At 42.1% G+C, this 16,778-nt stretch overlaps 1 protein-coding gene across 1 annotated transcript in view; it reads left to right on the top strand.

Annotated features, from left to right (window-relative positions):
* LOC134145883 (uncharacterized) overlaps positions 1-16,435 on the top strand; it is a 38,304-nt gene extending 21,869 nt beyond the window's left edge. Inside the window, exons 10-13 of the mRNA XM_062585892.1 lie at positions 5,942-6,150; positions 6,670-6,742; positions 10,451-10,568; positions 16,240-16,435. Coding sequence (XP_062441876.1) covers positions 5,942-6,150; positions 6,670-6,742; positions 10,451-10,568; positions 16,240-16,435 — 596 coding nt within the window. The remainder of the gene's footprint in view (positions 1-5,941; positions 6,151-6,669; positions 6,743-10,450; positions 10,569-16,239) is intronic.
* The last annotated feature ends 343 nt before the right edge of the window (positions 16,436-16,778 follow it).

The raw sequence follows: 16,778 nt of genomic DNA, 5'->3' as shown, positions 1-16,778 counted from the left end.
AGGATTCCCAAATAGTAAATATATGCAATGGTCACAGAGCTGGATGTCAGTGCAGCCTCAGCAGTCTCTGGTGCTGCATCATCTGCTAGTGTTGCGTAGCATATGAATTCAATCAGAGAGGCAAATTAATCCAAATAAAATTCCTTGCAAAGTGTGACTGAAAGAAGCACTGCATGCAGTGACATCCCCCATGACTGTCAGGGACAGAGGAGGGCCATCTCTTGTAAATAAGCTCTGTACAACCTAGAGATGTAAAAGGAGGTGTCCCTCAGAGCAGATCATGTAGTAGCCAGGGCACTTGAGACTTCTTACAGTGGTAAATTATCACTGCCAGTGCTGGTGCTGGGGGCGGAGAACCAGTGAAGGTCCCTACTCTAGATCCTAAAGGAGCTATCATTTTATGGGGATAGTTCCTCAGCCTTTCTGGGAATCAGGAACATTTAAACAGTGTGCCCCTAAACTGGGGCAGAGATAGCTATTTTTGAAAGCCTCGCCCATAGTTCTTTCAAGCATGCATGCAAGGTCAGATATAGGAACACAATACTAATAGACATAACGAAAATCCCAGATAAGAGGTAAAATCCTCTACAAGCTGCTTTGATTTTAGCAGTAAAAACACAAAATGTAACATAAAACTGAATTTCCCCCTCGAGTCATGCTAAACTGCAACTGTAAAGGGAAAAAAGAAAACTGGAAATATAATTTTAACGAGAAAAGAAAGGAAATGTTACTCATTTTATAATTCCTCTTGTGAGATTACAACCAGCCCTTCTTCTAAGTACGATACTTCATTGCCACTGAAGACAGATCTTTATCCAGGAAATTTTTAAGCTCCCATTTGGATGCAGACACCAGTCTTTGTGTCCACCGTGGTTTCAGAAAGGGATTGTTCATGACCGGAGGAGAAGTGATCCACTGGGTCAAACCTGGAATTTCCACTCTGCTTTAGCCAGTGTGAAACGTTTCCTGCTAAACTGAAACATGTTCATGAGAGGAGTGTTTGCACCATTGAAAGCCACGTTCTCCAGCAAAGCCATCCCCTGTAGACTTATATCTATTGCCTTAATCAATTTCCAGACTAAGGAGTGAGGAACGGTTCACTTCTGATTTCGATACCATCCTAAGCCTCCCCAGAGAACATTAAAAAACATCCCTGTCTGTACGATCTAGCAAGCACAGTGAGACACTTTACACTGAATATTAGTCTAATCAGTTAAAGGTTTGATTGTTGGGCTGATCCCTAATAATGACCAAGAACATAAAGTCTCCAGCTCTTATTACAAATTCTTGAGTCATCCAGTTCCTCCTCCCTGAAGCTTTTCATTTTCTTATGCACCGAAGCCATATGGTCTTGGCACAGAATAGCTGTGCCCTACAAGTTAACTTGCCTTTTGGACATTTTTCCACAGTTTGATCCTGCATATCAAGTAGAGCTATTCAGAAAGAAATGGGCTACTTGAAAGAGCTGTGAGACATTGGATGCTAGCAGTCTATTAGAAAGCTAACTTAACTTTTCTCCAGGGCATTTTCAGTAGGAATTTGATCATCCATTCTTCAATGGATGTCCTATATCTCTGCTTCTTTGCTGGTGGGCTGCAAACCCTGAGGAGGTGAGGGGGGGGGATTACAAAATGCAGTAGGAAGGGTCATGAGGCATTGCAAATATTATTGAAGTCTAAAGCAAAGAAAAATCTCACTTCTCAATGTTTTCACATCCTTATCCTTCAAGGTCAAATATTCTCTGTTAGCCTGACCAGTGCAGCTGGTCGGGGCACATCTCTTCCATCTCATGACAGGTTTTTTTGAGGCTTCAAATTTATTGTCAGTCCTCTTTGGAACAAAACCCAAACTTTGTAATGCTTTTGTGAAAGGGAATTATATCCAAATGCCCATTTTTTTGGAAAGGATCTAAAAGGGTCATGTTTTAAATCTTTCTCTTCAGAGGTAACCAGAGTGTCTAGTTTGGACCTCAGAAGCCTTCCCTTGAAAACTTTTGTTGGAATCAATATGTTCCCACGAAATATTTTGGCTTCAAAGAAGTAATGTAGTCTGTTGGAAATGCATTTTGACAAAAAGGCTCAGCTAGCTTTACTCTGGAAAAATTCACATGAGTAAATTAAAGCAATCATTGTAGTATTAATACATATGTTTTCACCTATAGTAGGTACAAAGGAGCTGCGATTTCCCCTCCCCCTCTCCTTTGGTAGCGTTTCTCTTACTCAAAGTTGGAAACACAGTGCTCCAAGTCATTCCTGTACCGATACTTTTTTTCAAACATTTTAGGTAGCTTTCTTAAATCCACTTTGCTTCCTATACCAAAGAACCTTTTATTATGCTTTGAGAGAGAGTCATCATTTGATGATGAGTTTAAAGATCAGAAATGCTGTGATCTCAGTTTTATCTTTGTTAGACAGCTCGGGGGTATCTCCCTTGACCACAGGGGTATTTGTTTTTAGAATCATAAGTGAATAATACCTTTTTCAACAGTTGCTAATAGATCCTGACAGAAGAACCAAAAATGATGAAACATAACCAAAAAATCCTAAGGGTTACCTTCCACTACATTATCCCCTTCTGTCTTTAGGGGGAGTTACTGTCTTTACCTTGAGGGGAGAATCAGTCTGGTGGGATTTTTAAAACGGGCATTTTCACTGTAAGCTATGCAAATGCCTTCCCCACAATGTCACTTGTGATCTTCTTGTCCAAACACCGTTTATTAATTCATATTGAGGAACTGCTCAGAGACTCATGTCCAGAAGGGGAGCCCTGGGGCAAGGGGGCTGTGCACATACCTGCTGCAGAAGGGCAGATCCTTCTCCCTGCTCCTCTCCTGCACAAAGCTGCTGGGGCCCTCTCCTGCCCCTTTTTCATCCCAATCCGCTTCCACAAGCATTGCAAAACTACCCTGGAGACCACAAACGTGTACAGGGTACTGCCACGTGTGCGGTAGGGTATTGCCTTGGGTTTGTTATTAATTGTTACTAATTGGCACTACCGATTTAAAGCTATGTTTCCAAAATTTATAATTCTTTTTAGCATTTGGTTTAGGGGGGCTGTGGAGAGGCAGAGACTGTTTTTTTTTCCTCTTTCAGAGTGCAGGGATGTTAGTTGAATTGATTAAGGTCAAGTGTGGGGCTCTGTTTTTGAAGTGAGAGTATCTTCACTGTTTCTTTGCTACTCACACAGAAGACCTTTTGTCTTGTTTTTATGAACTGTTGTATAAGATGAAGCCACAAATGGGGTGAGAGTTGGAGGGCAGGTGAAGAGCTTCATTCAGTTACCATTAATTACATGCTTGCACCCATTTTGTCTGTAAATTGAATAAGAAAAATTTGCGGCTGCTCCCTGTGCATTACATACCTTGATAATGATTAGGAAGAGCCACCGGAGCTGTCTGGCTTTTCTTATTCTTTCAAAATATTTTTAACATAACCTGTGATAAAATAAGAAGGCTTGTTTTCTAGCAGTATGTGTATTCATTTTTATAGATTGCTGTGTTATTTGTCTGCTCTTTTCTCTGCTGTGAGAAGTAAGAAAACACCTCTATAGCTGAAGGCCCAAGGGACCATTAGCTCCTATTGGCTGGTGTGGGGAGCATGCCAGACCAGCAGGACCTTGTGTCATGCACTCTGATGTGCTCCTGATAGCACTGGAGATCAGGAGCTTCTCCATCTGAAAGCCTCTTTCCCATTTTTCAAATATCATTGGGCTTTTATTGTTCTGCATTGCTTCCATGGAAGGCTGCATCTCAAAAGCTTCAGTTTAGGAGAGATTCTCCTCCTAAGAGAGGTTCGAGGCTGTTTTTTCCCCCTTTTCCACCCTCTTTAATTAGAATGATGTGGAAGAGGGCTAAACAGAGAATAAATTGTCCATTGAAATAGAAGTCCAAAGTATAATTAAATTGCTCTTAATACCAAAACTAAGTAAGTCTTTAGACTTCTTGCTAGTGGTAGCATTTGCTTTGATTCATGTCGACTCTTAAATGCTGAGAGACTCCACATTACCTCACCCACAAGAGGGACATCTGCAATGAAGCAAGAGTTCTGCACTACCTGAATATCCAATCCTATAACATATTTAAGAGAATGAAATGGGATGCTGTGCAGATAATCCCTCACATCACCCGAGGAGGGATCGCTGCTCCCTACATGTGTGGTTGTGGATGGGATAGCAGCATCCGTAATCATTTGGAAATAAGTTTCCGGGTTTTCTCACATGGTCTGTGGCATAGTTTGAGAGTTCAAATGCTGCTCAGATGACAATGTATGGGTATGGCATTGATCAGATAGTCAGAGGGGTCCATGAGCAATCAGCCCTATTTATACGATCAGCCAGTCATTCCTCTCTCCTTGTACGTCTGGGGACTTAGAAGACTTCACTGTGTTGACATGTCCACTTCCTGCTAGTAACTCCTGAGCTTCTAGAGAACTCCAAACAGCTCTGAAGGAGAGAAAACTTTCACTAGTATTTAGCTCCTGCCAGTTAAGTGAAAATAGGCAGCTGAGTAGGAGAAAGAGAGACAACTAGTGCTCTTATTAGACCTGGGGAAGACATGATGTGCCCATAGAGCCTGCAGCAGAGCTTGTGCCTGCAGGCTGCACAGGAACCCACTTCTATGGCCCCAGGCCCTGGAAATCAGAGCCCCTTCTTGGAGCTCTTTGCTTCTTTACGGCTTTTGGCCCTCAGAGTAGCATGACTCTAACTGGTGGCACACATCCCTGCCTTGAAAATGTAGTTCTGTTTGGAAAACACAGCTTGCTTTCTGACAGACTATTTATATTTTATGTTGTTGACCAATTCTTTCTTTGTTAGGAACGCAGCAAACATGAAATAGAGAACCTGTGTTGTAGCTCTGCTCGTAACATCCAGCCTTTCCCCAGCGCAGTGGTCTGGAATAAGCTTGCTTTAGCAGCTATAACTTCCTGCTATTGCTTCTAGGCTACTGATCTGTGATATAACACTAACAGCTGTCTTCCTTCTTGTGAATTAAAACCTGCTTCACCAGAGCACTTACTTGTATAGGTTTGACTTTCTGGATGCAGATAATCCCATTGGCTTCAGTTGCCTTGGTAGGCTGCTTATTTTATTTAAAAATAAGGGTATTTAAAGCTGATTTTGACACTAAACTAAATGAAGCGATTTACAAATCAACACACTGGAATACTTTGGGATTCTGACTACAAATGAGCAAAAGTCAAAGTCTGTATTTTTCTGGCAGAGGGAAAAAATCAGCAACTTTGCATGTTTTGGTTCCTTTAAGCCTTTTCACTTCTGTATGTTTGCATTATTCTGGCAGTGTGATTTCCAGGAACTGTGAGCACCATCCTTGTGAACCTTCAGGTCTTCCTGGTAGCTCCCAGCTAAAACTAGCTTGGTTTTGTCTGAGGCTCAAAGCCATACAGTTGCTGTAGTTCACCTGGAGAGCATTTTTTGGACAAATTGGTTTGATTTCTGTAGTATTGATGAGGTGACTGGCACAGAAACATCTGCACTTGAGCAAATGTGAGAGTCTTTTCCTTCATCTGATTTATGAGCTGATACCAGCCATCTGCAAGCGATATTCTTGACTGTCCCCAGTGCCCAGCCGACCGCTGGAATTACTTGCTGTAGCTGAGAAGTTGCAGTTGAATCTTTGGACAGAAGATGGTGCAGTGTTCAAAGCTTCGTCCTCATGCACTGTCAAACTCCACTTTCAGGTGCAGGGTTTATGTTAGCCTCCAACAGGCAAACCTCACACCAGTTAGTAATTAAAAAAAAAAAAATAGAATGAGAAACATGCAGATTGCTACTGTTTGTGGAGCTGTGGATTACGGTGACAAATAAATAATAAATAGTAAATATGTATATATATGTGTGAATCCATAAAGAATTATAAAATAGTTCATGATTTCTTTTCTCTTTGACTTCTTGTACTGACTTCATCAATCTTATTTTAATGCAGGGATTAAAAGCCTTGCCCTTGCAGCAGATGTAAGCAAACCTGAGGATGTGCAAAGGATTGTGGATACAATCGTAGCTCGCTGGGGCACAATCCACATCGCGTGCAACAACGCTGGAATCAATATGAATTCTGCAAGTGAAGATACTTCACTAGAGGAATGGGACAAAACTTTTAATGTTAATTTACGAGGATTGTTTTTGTGCTGCCAGGTAAGTTGCAAGTTTGTTTTTGCAAACAGGCAACCGTTTTCTAAGCATTTACTGAGATTTAATAATACTTTGTTGCTGCTTATCACCATAAAATTGATCCTTGTTTTGGTGGGGCTAATGTGACTTTAAGTCTTTGTTGACTATAGATTTCCATCAGTATTTTCAAAAGTAACTGGTAACTTTTATTGGCTGCCCAAACTCAGATATTTAGGAACGGCCTGATTTTTTAAAGGACAGATATTCAACGCTTCTCAAGAAGCAGAAACCTTTAGGGGGCCATTCCCAACATTAGCGTTTTTCTGAAAAATGTTTTCAACCACGAAGAGGGACTGAATGGCAATGGGATTTTTCCTGTGTCAGCCATTCTTATACCAAGTTTTTATATCAAGTACTTAAAAAAAAAAAAAAAAAGTGTTCGCACATAAACTCTTCTGAAAAGTGAAGACTAATTTATTATCATGTCATTATTAGCACAATCACAAAAAGGGTCACTGGTCTTTCCTTTAATTTCTGTCACAGGCTGCAGGCCGCATTATGCTGAATCAAGGATATGGGAAGATAATTAACACGGCATCTATGGCAAGTTTAATAGGTGAGTGATGAGAGCTAACAGTTGTGCTTCAGAATCCATATTTTAATTACTACCGATGCCATTTGAATCAATTAAACCTGTATTGGGAAGGAGTAAATCACTGACATTTGGTGTTAGAGGAAATGTACTACAAAATTTTTATTGATACCATTTTTCAACACTTACCCGTCCTCGGTGTTTTAGAGCACTTATTACTTTTTATAGAAGAGGTGGAGCCACCCCCGCGGCAACCGTTGGCGTTGGCCGCCCGGGCGAGGTGCTGCCGCGCTCCCTCTCCGTTTCGGGCAAACGCGCTCCGCGCCGGGACGCTCGACCCTTGCCGCGGCCGCGAAAGCTCCGGTGCCGGCCGTCGCCCCCCGCGCGTGCCCACGCTTGTATCGCAGTCTCGCTGCCAACAGGTGCCTCCACGAACGCTGCTGAATCAGCAGCGCCGTCGAAAGCGCCAATAAACCCTTGCAACATATGGAATGAAATCCCTGCTGCTGAGCTAATCTGGAAGGCAGTTATGTGCTGGTGAACTGAGGCCCGTGTAACAAAAATTGATCAATTACACAAATTAAGCATAGCCCTTTAGGAATTTGTTTTATTGGTCTGGACATCTGTTGCAGTATTGTCCAAATCCAAAAATCAAATGGTGCCTTGGGTTGCCAAGTTAGGCAAGAAAATCTAGTAGCTATAAAAGTACAACTGAAAACCCCTGTATTAATATCATGTCCATCTGCTGAGTGTTACATAAATATGCGGTCTTTTATTTTCCTTGGGAATAACATTTATTTTTACTGTGCCCAGTTTGACATTCTATGACATTCTGTTCAGTTTATTACCCAGTAACTTTAAATGTTTCTTCAAAAAATGCATTTATAATGTTGTTGTTAATCTTTTTTTCAAGTGTCTTTACCAGCTGTTTTACTTATGGCTAAACCCGGGCGCCACCCCTCCGCCCAGCTTTGCAGAGTTACAAAATCGCCCAAACAAAAATAATTTGAGGAAAGAACGTAAAGCTTTAAGCTTCCCGTGCTTGCCGCAGCGCTCTGCGCAGCGGGGCTCTGCTCCGGGCCTGGGCTGCCACAGCCCACATCATAACAATAAAGCAGAATTTATGAGGAGGTATTCCATGCCGGAGAAGGCTACGGAGCGCTGGAAACGTGCCCCAGCTGTGAGCCTGCTGGCTGGGAAGGCTGCTCGTGGCCCTGCGCTTGGTGCTGAGAAGGGCTGGGTGTCCGTGGAGGAGAAGCATCTCTTGGTGCTGCACCGACCAGGTGTGGACCTGGCCGGGCGAGCGGGAAGTGGACCTGGGAAGCAGCCCCCGTGGCTGCACGCAGGGATGGACACCACGAGGTGCACCAAAGTGTCACCGAAAGTTAATGTGCTCGGACGCGGTCAGGCTGGGAGCTGAGACGGGCGGGGATGCGTTTACCTTCTGAACTTGTTTCAGTCTTGGCATGGGAAAACTCTAGTAGTTATAAAACTACAACTGCAAACCACGATGTTCATATCATGTCCATCTGCTGAATGTTAAATAAATATGTTGGTTGGTTGGTTATTTAAGTATGTTGGCCAACTGGCGTAGTATGAAATGTTTCTAGAAATAGTTAGGGGATATATACATATATTTTTTTAGGTTCAGTCCTTCCTGAGAGACGCAGGGAAATGAGGAGACTCTTAGTAGGATGGGGAGATTTGTTTGTAATTTCTCAGATACGCTGCTCCAAATCAGCTTTAATTAATTGACGATAAGCTGCATATATTTTGCATATGTGCATTTTGATTCTGATATTTGGCTGGAGTTATTCCAGACGTACGCTACAGCAGCAGAGATGAGACGGCTGCTGCTCTGCACGACTTACACAGGTGTAACTCGGATCTGTAATTTTTACAGTGAATATCTTTAGCTGTAAGTGGTCTGGTCGATTATATCTGTGTGCACCTCTCCTTTAACATTATATGACTGCTCCAAGGTCAGACCGGGAGGCTTGTGCACCGAATAAGGTAGAAAAAACAGCGTCGGGTGCTCAAAATGTAACACAGCTGATGGCAGCACTTCTATCTGCTCTCCTTCCATCTCCTCTCTGTAATAGAAGCGAGTATCCTCCCCTTCCAGAACCCTTACATACTTCCGTACTCTTTGTAACGCTTCCAGAGGCACAGCTTTACTCAGAAGCTCTAGTCTCTTTTTGTGTAAATTTGGAGGGTTGGGTTTGCATCCATGATGGCACAGGTGGAAGGACGGCTGCAGCCAGGGAGGAGGACATGGTGCTGGGGGCTCAGCTCTGATGGACTCTGTAGCTCCAGAGCTTCCTAACACCCTCCAGCTCATTCTTGAGCCTTTATGGTTAAGAGAGACCATGTAGCTCAGGAGGGGGAAACTTCATCTTCTGAATTTCCTTGCTTAATCATTTCTGTGAAGACCAAAGCACCTGCATGGAGGGACTCTTGCAAATGCTACCTGAGAATCCCCCCAAATCGGAAAGCTGCCTCTGACAGCTTGCAAAGACTTGCTGCTTTCCCACACGTGCTAGAAGGGCAAAGACAGTGCCAAAGCTCTTATCCTCTTAGCAAATGCTGAATGATTTATCCCAAATAGACGTGTTTGGAAAGTTTAGCAAAAAACTACTTTTGGGAGGTTACGGGGTTAACTACCGGAGTTGTATGTAGCTTGGAGCTGATGCACAGCAATTAATCAAGAGATTACGTTCCCCTCTTTTTTGAGAGCCCACATAGAGTGCTGCATCTGTGGGGTGACAGACACACACAAAGGGCAAAACAGTTTTGCCAATAGAAATGAGGATCATTCAGTACTGTACAAAGAAACAGTGCAGAGGACACTGCTGGGTCGCGGTGTGAAACGCTCCCTTTGCAGCAAGCAAAAGCTCTTCCTGTTCTGGCAACACCTCCAGCACATTGCAAGAAAGAGAGGTACTCGTAGTGGCCCCAATCCTCCATGCTCTTTGAGTCTACTCTCAAACATCTACACTCAAGGCAGAGAGCCCCCTGAGCGCACGGCACTGGCATCGGCGAAGCAGGTGGAACGGCCGTGAAATGTTTCACAGCCCTAAAACGTTTGCAAAAGCTCCAGGTCTTGAAAGTGGTGGGTGTTCTGAATCCTTGGGACACAACGTTTGCTCACATCCACACGACTGCTGAGGAGATAATGCGATGTGTTTGCTTCAGACTGTGGCTAATTTAAAAATTAAGCAGAATAATTTGTTCCAGGGAGCTATATATAATATAATATGTTATATAAAATCTGTTAGGCATGCATATTATATTCTATTGCATTATAGTGTGTCAGCATTATAATACTTAAGTATCATATATAAATGTGCATATATTATGTGTATAGCGTATGCATGTCTACAGGCATATGTGTTTATTTATCTTGTAAACAAATACTTGCTTGTGTATGTTTAATGCAATATTTTTGGCTTTTCCCAAATCTGGAGCTTTTTAATTTCTTTTTTTTTTTTTTCCCCTCCATTTCCTTTTCATCTGCCCAGCTGCTGCGGCAAAAATATTAGATGGGAAAATACAGATTTAGAGTTTTGTGATGTGGTGGGTGGCTAAATTCCTGTTGCTCCCTGCCTACTATCAGGGTAAATGGCAAATACCTCATCTTAGTATATGGGATTGTGCACGTAGTACTTAAGCTTGCAGACACCTATTCCTTTGCAGAGACTGAATAATTCTCTATTTCTGAATTCCTCCTAGTTCCGCACCCACAGAAGCAGCTAGCATACAACACCTCGAAAGCTGGGGTCGTAAAATTAACACAGACATTAGGAACTGAATGGATTGACAGAGGAGTAAGAGTCAACTGCATTTCCCCGTAAGTAAAATGCAGTCTCATTTTGAAAGTACAAAGAAAATGAAATGTTCTAAAAAGCTCAAATGAACACTATCTTGGAAATTAAAGTTTCTAATTAGTAGGTGGATTGCATCCCTTTTTACGTTGTCTTTTCCTTAACAAAGGTTTAAATGCTTAGAACCGAGTCTGCTCTGTTGCTGTGTATACTCACGAATTTAAGAAGAGGTTTTAGCATTTGATAATAGGTTTTCCAATAGCATGAAGGGTAGATTTTAGCATTTCTCTTCCAGATGAAATATTTCCTTAGTCTGTCCAAGCCTTCCGCGGTTAAAGAAAAGGCTTTTGACACTTAATAGACAATACTTCTTTCCCCTTTTACTTGAGACAAATATAAAGGCACTTTAAAAGCCACATTGTACTGCTGTAATTGAGATACTGTTCAGCTCTGACAATCACTGGAGAGCAGGTGTAATTTTGTAAATATATATGTATGTGTGTGTGTGTGTATATATATATATTTGTTACAAATTACATTTTTATTCTTTTTGGAGACTTCATGCTGTACATTTTATTTTGTGGTACTAATTCACAAAGCGAAGTTTTTTGCCACGTGCGCTGTTCCTCTCCATTTCTCACACACCTGCACAACACAGTCATTTTATGAAACAATTAACAGCGTACGGTAGAGCTGAGCACAAACCCGAGTGCTAATTGGAAGCGGTCAAATTCTGTAGACCACTGAAGTCATTCAGAGTAAATAAGAAGATCAGGATTTTAACCCAGGAGTTATATTGTAATAATGAAGATATAACGTACAGCAAATTAGGAAAAACAAATTACATATTTTAATCCACAAAGTGGAATTAAAATCACAAAGCTCAATGGCAAGTGCCTGTTTTTACTGTCGGTCTGCTCTCCACTTCCTCGTGCTAGCTGTCGTCCTTATGATTATTTATTGCTAATTATAACAGTGACTCCCGCCTCTGCTCTGTGCGATCCACAGGTTCTTTAAACAACATCCTGCTTTTTAATAGGATTTTCCCCAGGCCAATGCTAACAGCTCCACAGCAGTGTCCTCACAAGTAGGTCTAGTGAATTTACACGGGCTGTTAGAGGCCAGGGGAGTTGGAGGGAACCAGTGAAGGTCAGCCGGACCAGGCAGGAGCTGTGCCTCAAAACGTACCAGTAATCTTGACTAACAGAGGTGGGAAGTGCTGCATTGGCAGCAACCGTGTTTAGAAGGCACTTAGGTGAGAAATTACTGATTTTTAGGAATTTAAATAAATTTTAAAAATATCAAAAGGATGATCAAAACTCATTTTTCTCTGTAAGCTACAAACATATGTTTGAAGAAGTTACATTTTTTGCAGTCAGAGCATGGAGACAAAGTAGACTCACGCTTCTTTCTTCCCACTTTTTAAGTCTAAATGAGTTGCATTTGAATCATCCTTACCTGTCTTAAACTCCAGCTCTGAGCTCAAAATCCTATCATAGGAAGTGGGATTTCTGCTTGTGGAGGAACAGCCAGAAAGGACGCGCAGAGGACTAATGTTTTTGCTGCTTTCAAGGGCGTTTGTTCTTGCTATGGCGGTTCTGACTAATGCAGTTGGGAAGCGGAGTGAAAGGCTGTGGAAACTGGGCAGCTTTTTCCTGCCGTCAGTTCAAAGCTTTGGCCGAGGCTCCCCTTGCCGAGGACTTCCCGGGGAGCTCTGGGTAGGGTTTCAAAGCAAGGCGCCGCGCAGCGGTTTGCGCGGCTGCTTGTGCATTCTCCGATTGCTCTGCACCGAAAGCAAACGCCGCCTAGTCCTTGTGCTGATTAAATATTTACCCTGCCGCCTACATGGGATGTGGATGTGCATTTCCATCTCGCCCTGAATTAAGGGAAAAAAAAAAGTGCAGGTTTGGACCCATCCTCAGGACCCCACCAGGCCTTCAAGTCTTGCATCATGTCTTGTCTGGGCACAGGGGCACCTGCAGCTCGCTTGGGCTTAGTGCTCAATGCCTAGCCCTAGCCTTAATGCATCGGTGCAGCTGCCGATGTCATCAGAGTGCTCTATAGGTATGAAAAATGAGAGTTTGTCCCAAATGCACAAGTCTTTCTGAGCATAGACCTTCAAACTAGTCATTTTATGACAGGAGGGGATTTTGAGGGGTATGGGGAGCATAGAAGTAGATACAGGGCATAATGGTACCTAAGATTATCCCTGGATAAGTAAAAATACATAAATCTGCCTGTAAGTCCTTTGCTCTTCCCACACTGCTTTGGTGTTTTATGGCACTCTCAGCGTACTTCTCTCTGCAGCTCCAGATACTCCAGGCTGGCCTCAAACATTATTTCACCATGCAAACCTTCTGGCCTTTTTTCCCTCTCCCTATCTGGTCACTTTTTATCAACTTAATTTTTTAATGAGTGCATAAAACTTATGCAGAGCGAGGCATAAAAGTTATGAATGCGTAAAATATTATGGCGAAGACCTTAGCATGATTTACTGCACTTAGGAAATTGCACCTACAGGCTTCTCTTGCTGATCAGGTAAGCCTCATGCTTCAGACAGTTCTCTGATACAGCCTGGTTTTGGTTTTGGTTTAGTATTTTCTGAAGGTGAAGCATTGTCCTGGCTCAGGGTTATTGATAACGTGACACTCATTAATCAGATTTCTTTCAAATCTCGGCTGGATTGTGGGCCACCATTGCTGACCACCTCTTCCGTTGCCCTCATAGCAGTGTCACGCAGTTGATACCACGCAAAATAAAAAAGGTGGTGGAGTCTTCCCCGAGGGCTATGGGCTCTCCTGAAGGTGTCCCAAACAGGCAGCATTGCTATCCCCATTAAGCAGCAGTTGTTGCTGGCGAGTGTCTTTGGACTTAAATCTAATTCCTTGGGAGATGTCCCAATTAAGTGGATCTCTTGATTAAACACTTCCTGATTAAGTGGAGTGTACTTAACTCATTCAAATTAATAACTCATCTGAAAGAAATCAAGTTACACGCAGATGGAATCTTTTTTTTGCTCTCATTTGGGGATTGAACGCACATAACAATTCCAGTTAAGTATCTGGTAAGTGATATTTTTCCTAATGTGTCTCTTGAAGTGGAAATGTTTTAGGCAATTGTTTTTTTTTCCTAATGCCTCAAATTGTCCTGTGTATCAATAATGAAATATTGATGCTCATATCTAATGTTAAGGAACCAGCAGTTTGATATTACATTGACATGCAACAGAAAGTACTGATAGGCTCAGCACTGCATACGAGATGAGGTAGGGAATTAATGCATTGGCAGTTGTCTTTGCTGGAACTGGTTAGAAGCCAACTAAAATCTGCCTAAAAGGGTTCGACAACATTAAATTGCCCAACTTGGCACCAAAGCTTTCCCAGAAGATGTGTAGTATCAATGACATGCCTAATATTTATAGTGCCATCAGTATGTGTGTTTGCAACTTTAAGTTTTGTGCTATATTTTTTTCCTCATTTATATAACAAAGATTTGTGAGGAATTTTATTGTTATGCATCAAAATTTTTTATGACTTGAAGCAAAATTAAAGAAAGGTCCACCAAGAGGTATAGTCCTGTGATTTATAGGTGACAGCGATTAGATCAAGGATCAATTTTCCAAACAGGTGAAAATAAAGTCCTCTTTTTACCAAGATCTATATTATTTATACTTGCTATGCTAGAAGAATGTGTCATATTTCCTAATCCACATTCCCCTTTGGATTAAAGCATACATGTAAATTAAAAAGAGCATAATGTGGGCCTTATTCTGCTCTTTGATAGTGTAAAGCCAGAATGATTCTGCCAGTGATTTTGTAAGCACGGAGAAAGATATGTAAGAGGAAGGAGGCTGACATATTTCACATCTGCTGCTGAAAGCATGTTTGTGTCTGAAAAAAAAAGAACAAAACAGTTCTCGAGGAGTTTGGTCGAGTGGGAAGAGTGGGAGATTGTGCTTAGGGGAAATAAGTCAAAAATATGTATCCTGGGATGTGTTTGATTTTACTACGTTGCCATTGCCACTGCACTTAACCGCACTGCATCGCTCAGTGTTCCTGAACTGCTGTGCTTTCTACTGATGATTACAATAAAAAATAAGGCTGATATTTAAATCCTGCCTGATTAGTGAAAACAGAAATGTTTTGGGGAAAGTCTGAATTAGTTCCACTTTGTGCCATAGTAAGTAGAAGATTTTAGACTTTATTTAAAACAAAAGGTAAATCTCATACCCAGAATCCAGTGTGTCTCAAAAAATTATTTCCTTGGAAGTATAAATTGGGATGCCGATGAAGTTTGAGAACAAAACGGGTATTTTTATACTTTGTTCATTTCGTATTTATCACTGGCTTGTTTGCTAATTTTCATTTGCAAGAGGCAATTCTTCCAGCTAACTGGCTGCCTCAATGGGCCACTGATTTCTTTGAAGTGACAGTCTGTAAATATGCATAAAAAAGAGATGCAATTAGCGTGTGTGTGGTTCAGTGCAGCCTGATTTCATTGGCAAGTTTACCCACAGTGTTGATAAGCTACATTATCTAGAAAATTGGCCGCTGAAAAACAGCACCTCTGATTGCCAGCAAAGGTTCCAGATAACAGGGTGCTGAAGAGAAATATAATTGAGGTTGAATATGTTAACCAAGGTGTCACATGCTCCTTAGAAGCGCTAATTTATCAGCATGTTGGAATTTTTATTAACATTTGGAATGCATTTCTACCACACTAATGAAGTGGAATTGGCAGTTCAGGTTTTAGTTATTGTCATTTCTGAGAAGTTAAATGTAATTTCTCGTTAGACACAGTTATGTAAATATATTTGTTCAGGGGCTGAAAAAATTATACATTTCACAAAATACAAATATGTTGTTAGGGAGGAGTATGACAAATCAGTCGCAGTTAAAGTCATAAAAGCCAGCCAAATGTTAGTCCTGTATCGTGCTTTCTATAGCATCACTCATTTTTAGGGCACCTGAAGAAAATGAGTGATTTTTAGCAGAGTTTTAATAAATGGTGTAGTCACTCATTAATGTGAACCCAGCAAGACAAATAAATGTGTTGTGATTTGTCAAGGTGTTTGTTTACAGGGAATTGCACTTGGTGTGCTGCGCTCGTCTTTGCCTCTTCTCTTTGTTTGTAAAGAGCTTCTAGGGCTGGGGATGGAGCTGGCTTTTGTTTTCTCTGCTTTTTTGCACATCTGGAAAGTTGGGCTGTTTTCCGTGCTCGGCTGTATGCAAACGTGCTGCGTAACGTTACGCTGCGAAGCGCTCAAAAGAGAAACTGGGAAAAGCATAGAGGGTTCCCGAGCCCAGCGACGGAAGCGGTTCTAGTCGCTGTCGATCCCCGTGATGTGCCTGTTTCCGCAGGAAAAGGGAAATGGGATCTTAAATGAGCAACCTAAAAGTACAGGGGCAGCTCTATCAGCCGAGGATGCAATATGTGGGTATTCACTTTAAAAGAAACCTTCCAAGTCTGTCTAGCAGCAGTGTAAGGCAGCAAGAAAGAAAACCTCTCCCAGAGTTTGTAGTTCTGACTCATAGTAGATACAGAGGAGATCTAACTTGGGGCTCTCCACTTGCTTAATTTTGTGGTTTTCTTTCCTAACTAACGAGTAAATCTACAATTTCTTTCCTAATTTCCTTTAAGCACTAGGTTCCCTTCTGACAAAACCCAGCAATAAAATAACACGTGCGCTCTTTCTAGGGGGATCGTAGACACGCCGCTCATCCGGTCCAAGGACCTGGGGCCGCTGGTGCGGCGCTGGCTGGTGGACATCCCCGCTGGGCGGCTGGCCCAGGCAGCGGACCTGCAGGCAGCCGTCGTCTACCTGGCGGCCGAAGCCTCCGATTACATGACGGGCCACAATCTGGTCATCGAGGGTGGGCAGAGCCTGTGGTGAGAGCCATCTCCACGCTTTCCTCCTCCGGAGGGTCTCTAAAACCTTCTAGGCTTTAGCAAGTAGCTAGGAAAAGCTCACAGTCCCCAGACTGAATTGCTTTAGCTTTTCCTTCAAATTTCCAGCATTTCACTGCATGGCGACTCCTATCTGCTGTCTATAAAAAGGTACCGTTGCATAATTCACTTTGGAAAAGTACGTAACAGAGTTTCTATGAGTCTATATATGACAATTTGAGATGGATAAAAACCTGGCTAATTTGAAATGGTTGTTTTCTTCTTTCAGATGTTGCTTTGGAGACTCATATAAGGCAAAAAAAAAAAAAAAAGGTCAATCCTTTATTTAA

The sequence above is a fragment of the Rhea pennata genome, chromosome 12 (assembly GCF_028389875.1).
Source record: "Rhea pennata isolate bPtePen1 chromosome 12, bPtePen1.pri, whole genome shotgun sequence".
Taxonomy (NCBI): Eukaryota; Metazoa; Chordata; class Aves; order Rheiformes; family Rheidae; genus Rhea; species Rhea pennata.
Note: the sequence above shows the minus strand (reverse complement) of the source record. Positions and strands in the feature narration are given on the sequence as shown.